This window comes from Hippopotamus amphibius, chromosome 1 (genome assembly GCF_030028045.1).
Source record: "Hippopotamus amphibius kiboko isolate mHipAmp2 chromosome 1, mHipAmp2.hap2, whole genome shotgun sequence".
NCBI classification, from domain to species: Eukaryota; Metazoa; Chordata; class Mammalia; order Artiodactyla; family Hippopotamidae; genus Hippopotamus; species Hippopotamus amphibius.
In genome coordinates this window covers 12,885,512-12,903,169 of record NC_080186.1, presented here as the reverse complement: position 1 = coordinate 12,903,169, position 17,658 = coordinate 12,885,512, and the positions used below count along the sequence as shown (strand labels likewise).

The 17,658-nt window shown below is 46.9% G+C and overlaps 1 protein-coding gene across 1 annotated transcript in view; it reads right to left on the bottom strand.

The window, feature by feature from the left end:
• The window catches only part of PADI4 (peptidyl arginine deiminase 4), a 36,938-nt gene extending 30,566 nt beyond the window's left edge, over positions 1-6,372 (bottom strand). The window contains exon 1 of the mRNA XM_057744516.1: positions 6,281-6,372. Within this exon, the coding sequence (XP_057600499.1) occupies positions 6,281-6,372 (92 nt within the window). The remainder of the gene's footprint in view (positions 1-6,280) is intronic.
• Between the last annotated feature and the right edge of the window lie 11,286 nt (positions 6,373-17,658).

Sequence of the window (17,658 nt, the reverse complement as noted above, 5' to 3'; positions counted from 1 at the left end):
GAGACTTCCCTGGTGGTCCAGTGGCTAAGACTCCATGCTCCCAATGCAGGGGGCCCAGGTTCAATCCTCGGTCAGGGAACTAGACCCCACATGCCACAACTAAGAGTTCGCATGCAACAACTAAGGATCCGTATGCCACAGCTAAAGGATCCTGCATACTACAACTGATGATCCCTCACACTGCAACGAAGATTCCACACGTGGCAACTAAGACTCAGTGCAGCCAAATAAATAAATAAATAAATTTTTTTAAAAAAATAAAGGATGTCAGAGACATCTTGATACCTTTTCTTAAATAAGACACAAACTCCATAAACAAGAAAGAAAAGATTGATAAATGCAACTAGGTGAGAATAAATAACTTTTGTTCATCAAAAGACTGTATGCAATGAAAAGTCAAGCATAATCTGACAAGATATTCACATCATAAAGCCTACAAAGGTTTAGCATCTGTAATATTTAAAAAACTTAGGCTACTCAACATGAGAAAGGCAAACAACTTAATAGAAAAAAAATGGGCAAAAGACACAAACAAGCATTCACAGAAATTGAAACACAAATGTATGATAAACATATAAAGAGGTGTTCCAGGACTTCACTGGTGGATCACTGGTTAAGAATCTGCCTGCCAATGCAGGGGGCACAGGTTCGAGCCCTGGTCTGGGAAGATCCCATGTGTCTCGGAGCTACTAAGCCTGTGCGCCACAACTACTGAGCCCATGCTCCACAACTACTGAAGCCTGCATGCCTAGAGCCCATGCTTCGCAACAAGAGAAACCACCACAGTGAGAAGCCCATGCACCAAAGTGCAGCTCCCACTTGCCACAACTAGAGAAAGCCTGCAAGCATCAACGAAGACCCAACGCAGCCAAAAAAGAGAAAAGTTGCTCCACCTCACTAAGTAAGGAAATGAATATATTAAAGCCTTGAGACAGGGTTTTACACCCATTTCGTTGGTGAAAAACAACACTATAGACTATATGGTTCAAAGGGAATTCTAACACACCACTCATGGGAGTGTCAAGTTGAGCATTTTGTAAAACAACTTGGTGTTGTCTTGTAAAGTCAAACATTAGCCCACCCCAAACCCAGCAATGCTACTCTTGGAGAATCTCTTGCAGATGTACACCAGGAGACACACTCAACAATGTTCAGCGCAGCCCTTTCTGCTCTGAATGACCCACAGACAGTGAAATCCCCACAGAGAAGGGCTAATAAATTGGAGCCGATTCAATAGGGGAAACGCCCTGGAGAGGCAGCCCTCATTCTATAACGTCACAAGACATAGATGTTATGATTACACTTTTCATTTTTGTTTTTGTAATAAAGTGCTTTGTCTCCACATCAAAAGCTGTATGTGTTCATTATAGAGAATTAGGAAAATATGGGAGAAGTATGTGGCAGGCAGACTTCTGAGATGTCGCCAATAATCCCCACCCCTGGTGTTCAAGCCCTTGTGTAAGGATGGACCTAGAGACTTCCTTTCAACCAACAGAAAATTGCAAAACTGATGGGCTGTTACAAAAGACTTCTCTCTCTCTCTCTCTCTCTCGCCATCTCAGCTCGCTTACCCTGATGAAGCCGGCTGCCACACTGTGAGCTATGCAGAGGCCCACGTGGCAGGGAACTGGGGGACACTTCCTGCCAACCACCCGAAGGGAACTGAGGCCCTCAGTCCACAAGCCCATGAGGAGTGCAATCCTGCAATAGCCACATGCCTGAGCTTGGAAGCAGGGCTGCCCTGGCCAAGCCTCAACAGCACTTTAGCTGCGCTGACACCTTGATTGCGGCCTTTGAGACCCCAAGGCAGAGGGCCCAGCTAAGCCACACTGGATTCTGATCCACAGAAACTGTGAGATCATAAACACTATTGTTTTGAGCCAGCACGTTTTGGGGTAATTTGTTTCACGGTGATAGATAATTAATACAGGATCAGTCCTTGACAAGGACACCATTCCACACCTGCTAAACCTTAACAGCAGGTGTCTCTGCATGTCCCCTGGTGCAGGCACTGGCTCTCCCACCTGCCCCCACCTGCTCCCAGCACAATGGGGGCCGAGGAACAGGATGGCTGGGTTGTCATGCCTGAGAGTTACTGACTGTCTTGGTCTCGGAGACAGCCAGGGTCAGTGTGGACGGAGTGTATGAACTATATCTCCCACTGCATCGAATAGTCCAGGGGCCAGTCTATCTACACCACTGGCCGGCCACAGCACGTGCCTGTGGATGTGGTGTCTTCAGCCGGTCGGTGTTATTTGCGATCAGACAGTTACCTGCAGACTAGTGGGGACACGGGGGCTCAGTTCCCCATGGGAAACCTCTCCCAGGCCAGTCCAGGAGCAGCAGGCAACCTCAAAGGGCTGGACAGTGGCAAGGCGCTTGGGCCACTTCTGAGGAGGCTGTGTGACCTTGGCCTAGCCGCTGACCCTCTCTGGTCTCAGCTTCCTCCTCTGTAAAATGGGAACGATGTTTACATGCTTTCTACGATGTTGTGAGGTTTGAAGGGCCCACGTGTGGTGCCTGTTCCTCTTCGGTAGCTATGTAATAACATCAGAAATGAAGGGACATCACAGTAACAGTAATAATAAGGGTTGCGTGGCCCATGCTGGAGGAGAGTTCATGCCGAGGGATGGCCCAGCAGAACCGCTGCCCCTTTGCTCAAGTGCCTCAGTTGATCAGACACCTCCCTGGCCAAATCAAAATTTAAGAAAGACCCCGGTTTCTCTGGCAAAGCCTGGAGGCTCCTTCTCTGCTTTGTGTGTGGCTGTTTGCCTTTATGCTCGCAAAGCTGGGTGGGAAGCTGGGCCTCCCCAGCTCCCCAGGTGCAGTGTCAGGAGGAGGGGGATGGGCGAGGGACACACCGTGTGTCCGCTACAACAGGAAAACAAACCAGGGGCTCAGAGAACAATGGGGGGACTTCCCTGGTGGCGCAGTGGTTAAGAATCTGCCTGTCAATGCAGGGGACACGGGTTCAATCCCTGGTCCGGGACGATCCCACGTGCCGCAGAGCAACGAAGCCCATGCGCCACAACTACTGAGCCCCTGTGCCACAATTATGAAGCCCGTGTGCCTAGAGCCCACGCTGCACAACAAGAGAAGCCACCACAATGAGAAGCCTGCGCACAGCAACAAAGAATAGCCCCTGTTCACCACAACTAGAGAAAGCCCACGTGCAGCAATGAAGACCCAACTAAGCCAATAAATAAACAAATTTATTTATTTGTTTATTTATTTAAAAGAAAAGAACAATAGGGAGACAGAGACTTGGAGACAGAGACAGTGGGGGACAAAGCGGGATGCAGGACCTGCCTCACAGGGCGGATCCCCTCAGCTCGCTCTGCCTGGTGTGGCTTCCTCACCAGGACCAGGCAGAAGGATGCAGACAGGTGAGTCCGCCACCTGCCAGGCCTGTACAGCCATCCTGTCTGCCAGATGGGGAAACTGAGGCTCAGAGAGGTGAGGCCCCGCTGGGAAGTGACACCGCTGGGATTTGATTTAGGATGTGTGTTCTTTCCTTTGGCTTTTTTCCAGACCCTCTCAGGTCCTAAACAAGGGACTCATAAACACACAAGGGTTTTCACTGTGTTGGGGGCAGGGGGATCCTTGTGTGCTATTATAAGATAACCCAGAGCTGAATCTTCTAGTAACTTCCAATAGCTTCTATAGAGGCAGCACCAAGAAGCTGAGCCCCAGACAAATGACATCATTCCTTCAACTTCCACCTCTAACATTTCCTTACAACGACCACCAGCTGGGCAGCAGTGCCTGCAACTCTTTCAAGTTCAACAGCACATGAAATGCAATCTTTACAGAAAAGGGGGACCACTCTACCAGAATCTTGGCATGCATTTTATAACTTCATCCTCGCCACTCCCCAGCAGGGTGGGTGTTAATTTCCCCATTTTACAAATGTGTAAACCAAGGCTCAGAGACACTCACAGACCTGCCCTCCTTCCCACTGTCACACTGAGGGCTTTCCTGTTGAGAAGGAGGTGCTGGGAGGAAAAAGAACAGCCTGGTGATTGCAGCTCCAGAACGCCCACGGTCCTCTGTGGTTGCCACCTCCTGGACTCCCCAGCTCTTCTGGGTCTCTCAAGCCCTCTGGAAGCCCTGAAAACTCCACCAACCAGGCATCAGTGCCCAGCAAGGCCAGCCCCATGGCCCTGGGAGGATGTCTGTGCAGGGGAAGCAGGGGGTAGTTAGAGGGTCAGACAGTCCTGGGTTCAAGTCTGCCACCTTTAATTTGGGTGACCTTGGGTAGGTGTTTTTACCTCTTGGAGCCTCAGTTTATCCTCTCTAAGATGAGCCTGCTGAGGGAATTCCCTGGCTGTCCAGTGGTTAGGGCTCTACACTTTCACTGCCTAGGGCCTGGGTTTGATCCCTGGTTGGCAAACTAATATCCCACAAGCCTGGCAACATGGCCAAAAAAATAAAAATCAAATTAAATGGGCATGCTGATAGTGTTTACCTTGCAGGGTTTTTGTGAGGATTCAGGAGCGGAAGGGCCTGGCACATGGTAGCTGGAGTCACAATCCCTCCCTGGCCCCAGCCGCAAGCATCACAGAAAGCCCTCGATAGGTTTCAATATTCATCTCAGGTCAGTGGGATTTTGTTTGAACATTATCAGTGTATTTCCCATTGCGGGGAAAGTACTTCCCAAACGCAGAATGAAAATTACAAGCAGAGCTTGTATGAGCAGCTCTGGAAAGGCACCCGTAGCCTGTGGTCTGTTCCTCTAGAGCCTTGTCTTTCTAACCCCTGGGTGCTCTGAGCACAGCAGCAGGGACACAGCTTGAGTAAAGGTACGGAAGCCTGTGCTGCGAGGGGGTCAAGAAGGCAGTGCTGGTGAGGAGGGGATGCCAAGCCTATCTGTGTTTTCAGAAGGGAATTCAGGCCCAGTGAGGGTGGTGGCTGCACAGGACACAGGTGCCGGCTGGGGGCTGCTGTGAACGGCAGGTAAGGAGTGACAGGAAGGGCCAGTCCAGGGACGGAGGGGGAGAGTGCAGGGTGCCTGAGTCAGGCTGCTTGGGTTTGAATCCTGGCTCCCTTCCTACTAGCTGTGTGGCTTCAGGTGGGTTACTCAACCTCTCAGAGCCTCAGCTTCCCTTTCTGCAAAATGAGAGTGACAGCACTGCCTACCTCACAAGGGGCTTGAATGAGTTGTGTGTACCAAGTGTGATGTGAATATCAGCCCAGCTGTTATTGTGTGAGACGTCAGGGGCCTGAACACAGGGCTCGATGCCTCAGTGATAGAAGGGCTCTCTCCCAGGAGTCGGGTGGCCTCAGATGACTGTCAGCCTCTTCTTCCTTTACTCCTCACCCTCAGTCTCTGCTGTTCTCCTGCTGACTGGGTTCAGGCAGTGAGTGACACTTCAAGGAAATGTCCCAGACACTCCTGTGGGCACTGTTCTAGGACCACAGACGCTCAGCCAGCGATGGAGGAAGCCCGGGACGGCCACTGCTATTACTGACAACAGCAACAACCCCAACCATGCCCACCAAGAGCATTCCTAGACCATCTTGTTTAGCCAGAGCCTGGCACAGGGCTATGGACATAATAGGTATTCAATTGGTATTTGTTGAATGAATGGATGGATGGATGAAGGAATGGATGAATGAACAAATACCAGGGGTAGGCCCAGCACTGTGCTAAGTACTTAATAAACGTTTTTATGTTTTTCACATGTAATCCCTCCAAGCACTGTACAAAGTGGGTAAAATCCCCATTTCACAGATGAGAAAACTGAGGCTCAGTTGCCCAAGGCAGCCCAGCTAGCCAATAGCAGGGCCAGGGTGTCACCTCAGCCTCTCCAAGCCAGAGCCTGTCTCATCACACTCGCGCTCCTACCCACTCATGGAGGGAGGCTTGGCTGAGAGATGCAGGGCAACAAACTGCAGGGGGAACCAGGTCTGGATCATAAAGTCCAGGGTCCAGCCTTGCTTCCAGGGCACACTTGCTATGTGAACTCAGGCAAGTCGCAGACCCTCTCTGAGCTTCCATTGCCTCAATGATGAAAGGATATGGTCCTGTTTGCCCTATAATAATTTGTTTGCAGTGAGGCCCTGGGGAAGCCCCACTTGTACATGACAATGAACCCACTGCCTTGAGTCCAGGCATATCCCAGGGACACTCAGGTCTTAGCCCTCCAGCTGCTCCCCTGGCAGTGGCCACAGAGGCTGGAGCCTAAAGCTTGGAGCAAACACACATCTTGTGTCAGTAGAACCTACTCACCCAGCATCACCGGACCTGCCCCCCAACCCCAGAACGTCCCCCGCTCACCCGTAGACATCCAACTGCGTCTCGGTGCCCAGCACACACACGGCATAGGTGGGTTGCCCTGGGGCCACATGGATCACTGTCCCCTGCGCCATCGTGTGGCCAGATCGTCTCTCTGGCTGCAGGAAGCCCTGGGGCTGGTTCCTTTATAGCGCCCAGCGGAGGCCATGAGTCAGCACCTGCGGTTTGTGGCCCAGCCGCTCAACCCCTCCCCACACAGGTCCCGGGCGAATCTTCTCAGCCCCTCCTCTGCCCTGGAGCTGCCACCTCAGACCCGGCCCCTGTTTGGCGTTGATGCCAGAATCAGTGGCAGGCTGGCTCTGCAGTTTCCCGGGAAGGGCTGAGGGCTCAGGAAGCCTGGGGGTGGGGGTTCAGGTCTGACGTCTCATGCCCACTGCCCCATCCCTGCTGGGGTCCAGCCAACCTTGCCTCACTGGGGTCCAGCCAACCTTGCCTCACTGTACCAAACAGGGTATCAGAGAGGAGAAGGCGAGAAAAGCGGGGAGGCTGGGGGATTTTAGGCATGAGGTCACAGATTTTAGACTACACATTCAAAGACCTGGCTTGGGCCAGGTCTCCCCAGGCTGGGTCATCCATGTGATGGCTCACTCTTCGGTATTTTCTGTGTGCCGGCCACCTTTCTCTGGCTTTTGTATGGAATAATTCACTAAGGCAAGCCTGTGAGGTGGGTACTATTATAATTCCCTCAGTTCATGCTCACAGAGGCTCTCCAAGGCTGGCACCATTATTATCCCCATTTTCCAGAGGAAGAAACTGAGGCACAGAGAGCTTACACAGCTAGAAAGTAGTAGAGCCAGGATTTGAGCCAAAGGCTTCCTGCTCCAGAGTACGCAATTTATCAGCTGTTGGTCCAAGTAATATGAGCGTTTCAGACTTTAACACATCTACTTCTCACTGCAATATAAGGTCTGTATGGGGAACTTCCTAGGTGGCACAGTGGTTAATAATCCGCCTGCCTATGCAGGGGACACAGGTTCGACCCCTGCTCCAGGAAGATCCCACATGCCGTGGAGCAACTAAGCCCGTGTGCCACAACGATTGATCCTGTGCTCTAGAGCCCATGAGCCACAACTATTGAGCCCATGTGCTGCAACTACTGAAGCCCATGTGCCTAGAGCCCGTGCTCCACAGGAAGATAAGCCACCTCAATAAGGAGCCCCAGCACCACAATGAAGAGTAGCCCCCACTTGCCGCAGCTAGAGAAAGCATGCGTGCAGGAACAAAGACCCAATGCAGCCAATAAATAAATAAATAAATTAATTAATTAAAAAAATAAGGTCTATATGGGCTTGTTATTACTACCCATTTTACAGAAGGGAAAACAGAGGTGCAGAGAAGAAAGGTGATGAGCCCAAGGCGCCATAGCCAGTGTGTAGCAGAGCTGGAAGCCAGCGTTCCCTGCACATGTGGGAACACTCACTCGGCCACAGAGCCATCGGTGTGGGCTGCTGGTGCCAGGCTCTGCCTGCTAGTGGGGTGATGGGTGAGGGGGGTGCAGGGACAGGTCCCGGGGGAAACACCCAGAGGAGGTGTGCACAGGGATCTGGAGTGAACAGAGTGTGTCTTGGGGATTAGAGATTGCGTGTGTGCTTTTTGTTTTCTCCAGCTTTGAAACAAAGCATTTGCCTTGGTAGTTAAGAGCTGGGCTATGGGATTAGACAGGCCTGAGTTCCCATCCTACTTCATACCAACGTCCCCACGAAGTGGGTCCTATCATGGTGGCCGCATTATAGATGAGGCCGCTGAGGCTTCAACATGTGAATCAGGGGGTGGAGAAGACGCAATTCAGTCCATAGTGCTGTTGGACGTGACGGCTGTTTACAGGTTTCCTACGTCATAAACTACACGGTGGTGCATGCGTTGTGCCTGTGTCTGTGGTAATTGGCAGGGACTTTGTGGATTCATCTTTGTTCCTCTTTATTCTCTTGCAGAGCATTTGGTTCTTTTCCTGAAATTTGCCACAGTTTGCCACTTTGTGTGTGTGTGTGTGTGTTTAAATGTCTATGCCCCAGCTAGGCCTGAGAGCAGGGCCTTTGTCAATTTCAGCTACACCATCAGTTCCTAGAACAGCTCCTGACTCATAGTAGGTGCTCACTAAACACTTGTGGCTGAAGACCGTGATGTTCTCCAGCACCCAGCTCAGCACTTGACCCAGGGCAGGGCCCCTGAGGACAGTTTCCTGAGAGGACCCCTGAGAACCTGGACTGGTTGTTACTTTTGCAAAAGACCTTAACCCTTTCAGAGCCCAAAGGGGGCTTTGGGGCTTGGGAAGCAAATCATTTTGCATGTGAAGGTGACAGGCTCAGAATCCAGGCCAGAAACCCTAGAGGAAGGAGCCCTCTCTTTCTGCTGAAAGGCAGAAACCTCAGCCCAGCGGCTCCCCAGGAGGAAGCCAGGCTGAGCTGAGCATTGCCCGATGCTCTCTGGGGGGTTGGGGCCAGGTCACTGGGTACCTGAGCTGATGCCCAGTGACCGGCCTGGAGCTCCTCCTCCCGGTGATTGTGATGACGTCATTCTGGGCAAAGGACCTGGAGTTGGGGATCTTTCCCAGAGACCGCAGGACAGAGTATGATGAAAAGTTGTGTTTGGAGGACATGGCCGGGCCATTCCTTCAGCGTTCTTCATTCAGAGATACAGCCCAGATTCGTTTATCTAGCTCTTCACTCAACATTTATCGAATGCCTCCTAAGACCCTGGCACTCTCTCAGAGGCTAATTAGGCTTTGTCTAAAACAGGTTTAGAAGGACTAACGTGATAACAGAGACCGCGGTCTATTAGACATCCACCTCGTGCCACACTTGCTACCAGGTCCTTGGGCTGTATTATTTCTAACTCTCACCGTAAAACAGGACTCACAGTCTCACTTCTGCAGAGGAGTGAAGCACCGTGCTTAAGGCCACACAGCTTCTAAGCGAGTTTCAAACCCAGCTCTGCTCTAACACGTTCTGCTCTGTGGGGTGGCCCTTACCTGTACCAGGCCGCTGACATGCATCGTCTCTAATCCTCACAGCAAACTCTGCCGAGACCAGCTCAGCGACTCGAGGTGAGTGACGGGTGCCGCAAGCTTGAAGAAAACACAGACACAGACTGAAGAGAAAAGTGGGACGGGGGGCTCAAGACCTCTCGGATCAAGAGCCCTGCTGACTCATCCCAGGTTGCTTTTATTGAGTTCTTCAGCTAACATTCTCAGGTTACACCCATAAACAATCAAAGGCCTCACATGACTGAGGCAATGATCTTTGTTTGCTTCCTGGGTCCGAGTTGAGCAGGTGTGGATTTGAGCTGGGCGTGGAGAGCAAAACAGCCCTGGGGGCAGGAGACCTCTCTCAGATATTAGGGGTTTGTGCCCCACCCCTGTTGGCCTCTCTGGGACTGTGCCTGTCTTAGGTTGTTCCTCCCTTGAGGAATCTTACCCCTCTCTGGCTAACCAGTCATCCTCCAGGGCCAAACAGGGTGATATAAGGAAGGCTCTATGCACCACCCCTGTTGGCCCCTCTGCGGCTGTGCCTGTCTTAGGTTGTTCCTCCTCTGAGGAATCTTACCCGTCTTTGGCTAACCAGCCATCCTTCAGGGCCAAACAGGGTGATATTAGTCTCCACGCCCCGCACCCTTAGCTCCTCCACTGCTCAAGCAGGACATTCTGAATCCCATCGCTTGGCCCACATACTTTAACATTTTCAAGGTTTCAGAAAGGCTCCTGAATGTCTTCCCACAAAACTCTATCTGAATTATACTCTCCCCATTTTTCAGATGAGGAAATTGAGTCTTTCAGGGGTTAGGTAACTTGCCCACAGTTGCACAGACAGGAAGTGGTGACACTTGGGTTGGAATTTGCCCCTTGTCCCACTCCTTGTGGCGTGCAGCTGCCTCCTGGTCAGGTCCCTTGGCTGATGAGCTCCGAAGTCCCTTCGAGCGCAAAGACCCCCAGCCCCTCCATAACTTCAAGTAGAAAATTGGGAGTGTGTCTAGGTCATCCAGACTGGCCCAAACTGGCAAGGTTTCCCCTCTTACTGAGGTGTTTGTCTAAGAGCCCTGTGTCTGCACTTTCTTCCTCTTTCGACTCCTACAACCCTGCCCTGCGCCCAGCATCTCTCCCTGCTGCCCTTCACATAACCCATCCAGGCTCTGGAAAGATTTGGGCACACAAGAGCAACATCTGACTCGAAGATGCGCCAGGCCCCGCCCTGCACCGTTTTTATTGCACCCACTCACGTGAACCCCACACCAATGTGATAAAGGGAAGACCTGTTAGTCATTGAAGGATGAACAGAGGGTAGAGACGGGAGGTGGAATACAGGTCTGTCTGTATTAAAAGCCCATGACCTTCCACTATGCCATCTTTGAGAAGAGGAAAGGGACCTAGCAAGACGAAGGTCAATGCCCCTGCATTCCTTTTCGGGAGCTGGCTCCTACCCTATCTTTGACCCCAGGTGCCCACATCCCTGTTCTAGCATCCAGGATTTCTCCGGGGGACCAGGACCATAAGAATGTCAGCACCACAAAAGCAGGAATTTCCTTTGTTCCTTGCTATACCCCTAGTGCTTAGAATAGTGTCTGGCTCAGAGTAGGTGTATGAGAAATACTGCATTTTATTAAATAGAAAACAATTTATTTTAAGATACATCCTTGCTCCATCACAAATTTTTTTCCTTTGGCTGCACTGGGTCTTTGTTGCTGCACATGGGCTTTATCATTGTGGCTAGCAGGGGCCACCCCTCCTTGTGGTGCAGGGGCTTCTCAGTGTGGTGGCCTCTCTTGTTGTGGAGCATGGGCTCTAGGAGCGCGTGGGCCTCAGTAGTTGTGGCTGGCAGGCCTAGCTGCTCCATGGCATGTAGGATCCTCCTGGACCAGGGATCGAACCCATGTCCCCTGCATTGGCAGGCAGATTCCCAACCACTGCACCACCAGGGAAATCCCCCACAATTTGTTGAAAAGACTATCCTTCCTCCATTGAATTGCTTTTGCAATTTTCTCAGAGAAACAATTGGCCATACTTGTGTGGGCTATTTCTGGGCCCTCTATTTCATTTCCTTAATCTATGTGTCTATCCACAAACCAAGCACAGTTTGACTACTGTAGCTGTATCTTAAAATTTGGTAGACTGCTTGCTCCCACTTTTTTCTTCTTTTTCAAAAATTTTAACTGTTATAGTTCCTTTGCAATTTCATATAATTTTAGAGTAACCTTACCTGTATCTACAAAGAAAAAAACTTTCTGCGATTCTGATAGTAATTGCATTAAACCTCTCTAACAGTTTGGAAAGGATTGACATTTTACTATGTTGAGTTTTCCAATCCATGAATATGGTATGTCTCTCTGTTTATTTAGATCTTCTTTCATAGCCTTTTGTAGCTTTCAGTATACAAGTCTTGTACATTTACACCTAAGTGTTTCATTTTCGGGGACCGATTGTAAATGGTATTGTATTCTTAATTTTGTCCACCTGTTCCTTGCTAATATATCAAAATTCAATTGATTTTTATTTGTTAACACACATTGGTCCATTTCATCTAACTGTTGTCAAATGTATGTGTGTAGAGTGATTTGTAGTATCCTCTTATCACTCTTTGGTTGTCTGTGGGGTCTGTATTTAGATCCCCATTACATTCCTAATATTGGGAATTTGTGTCTTTTTTTAAATTTATCAATCTTGCTAGATGTTTGCCAATTTTGTTGATCTATTCAAATAACCACATTTTTTCATTGACTTTCTCTGTTATTTTTGTTTTCAATTCCATTAACTTCTGCTTTTATCTTATTTCCTTCCTTCTGCTTATTTGAATGTCTTTTGCAATTCTTCATCTAGTTACTCGAGGAGAGAGCTTAGAGTACTGACTTGAGATTTTCCCTCTTTTCTAGTGTAAGCATTTAGTGCTATAAATTCCCCTTTCAACACTGCTGAGTATCACCTATTTTGATATGTTGTCTTTTCATTCTCACTCAGCTCAATGTATTTTAAAGTTTCCCTTGAGATTTTCTCCTTGACCCGTTGATTGCTTGGAAGTTCACTGTTTAGTTTTCAGTTGGAGATTTTCCTGTTATTTCTCTGTTATTGCTTTCTAGGTTGATTCCACTGTGTCAGAGAACACAGTCTATATGATTTCAATTCTTTTAAATGTGTTGAGGTTGCTTTATGACCCGGGGTATGATCTATTTGGTATAAGTTCTGTAGGCACTTGGAAAGAATGTTTATTCTGAAGTTCTCAGGTAGAGTGCTCCATAAATGTCGATTCAATTCTGTTGGTTATGGAGTTTTTTAGTTCTTCCATATCTTTATCATCTAGTTGTTCTCTCAATTGTTGAGAGAGGAGTGTTGAAGTCTCCAATTATTTATTGTGAATTTGTCTATTTTTCCTTTCAGTTCTATCAACTCTTCACACCTTTTGCAGCTCTTTTGTTTGGTGCATACACATTTAGAATTGCTATGCCTTCTGGTGGACTGAAGCTTTTATCATTATCTTATGTCCCTCTCTGTCCCTTGTAAATTTTTTGCTCTGAAGTCTACATTATCTGATATTAATAAAGTTATTTCTGCTTTCTTTTGGTTAGTATTTGCATGGTGTATCTTTTTTCATTCTTGTATTTTCAACCTACTTATTTCTTTATGTTTCAAGTAAGTTTCTTGTAGACAGCATATAATTTTAAAATTAATTCTGCTAATCTGTCTTTTAATTGGTGCATTTAGACCATTTATATTTAATATATTGATATATTAGGGTTTAAACTTGTCATTTTATTATTTGTTTGTTTCAGTTTTCTTTTTCTTGCCTTCTTGAGGGTTGTTTGAATGTTTTTGAGGATTTCATTTTGACTTATCAAAAGTACTTTTGAGTATATCAATTGTAGTGGGGGGTGATGGTGGGCATTCTGGCCTGAGCTGATACCATCCTGGCTCAGAAGCATAAGGTACTTTGTTATTAATCTCCATATGGTTTTCACTGGCATTGTGTGTGTGAATGGGTGGCCTCAATGCCACTGGGTAGCCGTGAAAGTCCTAACTCCCCCACTGGCCTCCTGTAAAATAGAGGAACAGTTTTACTATTTCAAGAAAATATCAGCCAGTTGTGTTTTGGGGGCAGGGACATGAGACATGAAATGATTCTCCCCTTGACATTAAGCCTATGGTTTTTAGGCTATGTAACTATGACGACAGGGGACTCCAAGTCCATGTCTTCTAGAGGGGTGACAGTTTATCCAGATTCAAGTTATACCTTCAAGGTAATTCTTTCATTTGCTTTGAGTCTGGAACCCTCTATGGGACTGAGGCTAACTTTTTTCAACTAATTACGAGGGTGAGTCAAAAATTATCCACACTCTGGCTGTAGAATTTGTTTTAATTAACTTTTAGGAAAGACAAATACATCATTTCTCAACATAATCTCCTTGATTTTCAATACACTTTGTCCATTTGTCAATGAGATTTCATATTCCCTCATTTAAAAAAATTTTAGGCTGAGCTGCGAGCCACGAATGCACTGCTGTCTTCATTTCTTCATCAGAAGTGAATCTTGGTCCTCGTAGGGCTGCTTTCAGGGGACCAAACAGGTGAAAGTCTGAAGGAGCAAAGGAGGATGCTTTAACATCTCAAAACGAAGTTTTTGCAGAGTGTTGACAGTGTGGGCAGAAGTGTGAGGATGTGCATTGCCATGCAAGTTCACGATGCCCTTGGATAGCAGTTCTCTGCATTTAATCCAAAGTTTAGGCTTCAGCTCTCCAATAAGCATCTCACTGTAATGAGCACTGTTGATTGTTGAACATTTTTCTTGATAATGTTCCAATACTTGCCCTTGAGAATCCCAGAAAACTATAAGCATCAATTTTCCAGCTGATGGTTGACTTTTGAACTTTTTCTTGGTCGGCAATTGAGGATGTTTCCATTCTACATTCTGCTATTTACTCTCAGGCTTGTAGTGATGAATCCATGTCTCGTCACCAGTAATGAATCTCTTGAAGAAATTTTCACCTTCCTTAGAGTATCGATCCAAATTTTGTTTGCAGATATCCAAACATTTCTGTTTATGCTCTTCCATGAGTTGTTTCGGTACACATCTTGCACAAACTTTTCAAAACTTAAGTCTGTCATGGATTACTTCATTCTTTTTTTTTTTTTTTTAATATTAACAGTGGTTTTATTGCAGGTAGTTTTTTTTTTTAAGCTCTTTATTGGAATATATTTGCTTTACACTCTTGTACCAGTTTTTGAGGTACACCAAAGTGAATCAGCTGTATTTATACTTATATCCCCATATCCCCTCCCTCCCGTGACTCCCTCCCTACCTCCCTGTCCTGGCCATCTAAGGCATCTCCTAATGAACCCAGTGACAGGGCAAGAGGGGAGATACAGAAGTAGAGAATGGACTTGACACGGGGCTGGGGTGCAGGTGGGGCGAAGGGGAAGCTGAGACAAAGTGAGAGAGTAGCATAGACATATTTACACTTCTAACTGTAAAATAGATAGCTAGCGGGAAGTTGCTGTATAACAAAAGGAGATCAACTTGATGATGGGATTACTTCATTTTGAGGTGTTGAAACATCCTCCCTATAGTCCTGATCTTGCTCCACTGGACTTTCACCTGTTTGGTCCCCTGAAAGCAGCCCTATGAGGACGAAGATTCACTTCTGATGAAGTGAAGACAGTGGTGTGTGCATGGCTCACAGCTCAGCCTAAAAAAAGTTTTAATGGGGAATACAAAACCTTGTTGACAGGTGGACAAAGTGTATTGAAAATCAAGGAGATTATGTTGAAACATGATGTATTTGTCTTTCCTAAAAGTTAATTAAAATCTACAGCCAGAGTGTAGATAATTTTTGACTCACCCTTGTACTTTGCTGCCTGCTTGAATTCTGAATTCTTTCATTCTCTTCTTCTCTGGTTTATAGTTATTTACATTTCATTCAGTTGGATAATGCAGAGCTCAGGCACTTCTCTGGTACTGCCAGGGATTTGAACAGGGCTTTGGACCCATGCAGCCTCAGTGCTCAAGCCTTTTTCCCTCTACCGCCAGACCGTTTGATGTAAGGGGCATACAGCAGACATGTGAGAGGGGTTTGTGTGGTGATGGCAACAACCAAGTGTCTGGCCTGGATGGTGGCGAATAAGGGCCCAAATCCACTTCCCTCTTTGTGGAGAGGAGGATTCCCCACTTTGGCAGGGATTCATTCGAAGGACCAATTCTTTTCATCTTTGGGGAAAGCAACCAGCTCATTATTTGAGAGTTTAAAGTAGACACTTCCTCCTGCCCCCATAGTCAAGGTTCTGTCTGTAGCTGCTGGAAAAAGTTCAAAATGCCTCCAGGGTTGAAGTTTTGTATCCTGCTAATGGATAACCCCCAGAGGAGACCTCGTATTTCATGTGGTAGGATTACTGAGTTCCACAGTCTCCTTTTTTTTTTTAAATGAATTAATTTATCTATTTATTTATTGACTGCATTGGGTCTTTGTTGCTGCATGCGGGCTTTATCTAGTTGTGGGCTCTCTCTAGTTGTGGCGAGCTGGGGCTACGCTTCATTGCGGTGGGCGGGCTTCTCATTGTGATGGCTTCTCTTGTTGTGGAGCACAGGCTCTAGGCGTGCTGGCTTCAGTAGTTGTGGTACGTGGGCTCAATAGTTGTGACTCTTGGGCTCTAGAGAGCAGGCTCAGTAGTTGTGGCACATGGGCTTAGTTGCTCCGCAGTATGTGGAATCTTCCCGGACCAGGGATCAAACCCATGTCCCCTACATCAGTAGGTGGATTCTTAGCTACTGTGCCACCAGGGAAGTCCCCACAGTGCCCTTTTTAAAAGTTTATGGTACATTTCCCCTTTCTTACTACAAGTGGATGACAATAACAAATTTGGGGGGAAAATGCTAGTTGGAGGAAACACAAATAAAAATATTCCTTGATTCCATCAGTCATTTCTACAAATAATTTTATTTCCTTCCTTTTTTTATATATCAAATTTTAAATTTCACATCTTATGGAATCTTTTATGTTCTTATATAACTTTTATTTGTTTTTTAAAATTTCCAGTTATCATCCTAAAGGTAATATTAATTTTTTAACTAGAAAGATAAATTTCTCCTCACCCACATCCCCTCATTCCACTCCCCACTGGTAACCTCTGTTATCAGTTAAGTGTAGACCCTTCTAGAATTTCTTCTAGAGCATTGTAGATGTTGAGATTATGCCAAATCTACAGTTCTACAACTTTTTTCCCTTTATAGGTCTCAGGCAACTTTCTATCTTATGCATATAAATCTGATTTTTTCTCCTTTTTTACATATGTTTAAATTTTAAAAGATGTATTCAAAACAAACCATGCCTAATTTAATCTATTTCCATAAGTAATGATGCTACAACCACCACCACGAATCCATTTAGCATTTTGCCATTTCACAGGTCACTTCCTTTTATAGCCAGATTTTTTCACTTAACACAAAAGGTATTTATCATATTACTGTAAAGACCTTGCAGATTTCATATAACCCATCAAAGGAGGTACCGCATTTTCCTACCCATTGCCAAATGCTTTTACATTTTGACCAAGCATGATTCTCATTTTTTGTTATTATGAATCCCAAATAAACATTTGTCTCTGAATAGGATTATTTCCTTGTTTATTTTCCTGGAGGTAGAATCCCTAATATTTGAAACTGCTTTCCAAAGGATTTGTATAAAGACTGTTCACTTTATCCTGGCCTTCCCAGCAACTTTTGTTTTTGTTTTCATTTCTGCTATTTTGATAGTGGTATTTTGTGTTTAGTTCCCAGTGAGACTGTTAAATGTTCCAGATGCTGGCTATCCAGTCTGTCATTCACGTTCTTGTTTTAGAGCAATTTTGATCAGGAAGGATCTTAGGGAGAGAAAGGGCCAGAGCCAGGAGCCGGGGCCCTGCAGGCAATTCATCATCTCACGAATTCATCACTTTGCTTTTTCTGATGAGACTCTGATTGCATCTCTCTGGCAGCAACCAGAAGGTTGACTCTGGAGCTACGTTGAAATAACACTGCTATACAAACTGGAACCTAGCACTGATTTAAAACAACACTGACACCTCACCTTCTTCTCAGCCAGGCTTGGGTGACAATCTTCTCCAGGATTTGTTTGCTCAGTGGATTTACACCCAGCTGGGAAGCTGACAGGAGGGGCTGGGGAATGGTGCTGCCAAGGTCTAGGCAGAGCCTGCCTATTTGGTGGTTCTCTAGAGCTCTTCTTCCTGGGTGCTCCAGCCCTCACTGTGCATCCTTCTTACTAAGTTGGGTTGCCCAGACATCTTCAGCTGCCACTCAAGGACCCTGTGAGTGTAGCAAGAATATGCCTCTTTGTCTTATAAAGTCCAGGGCTCAGAAGCCATAATGGAGGATGATGAGACCTGGGGTTGC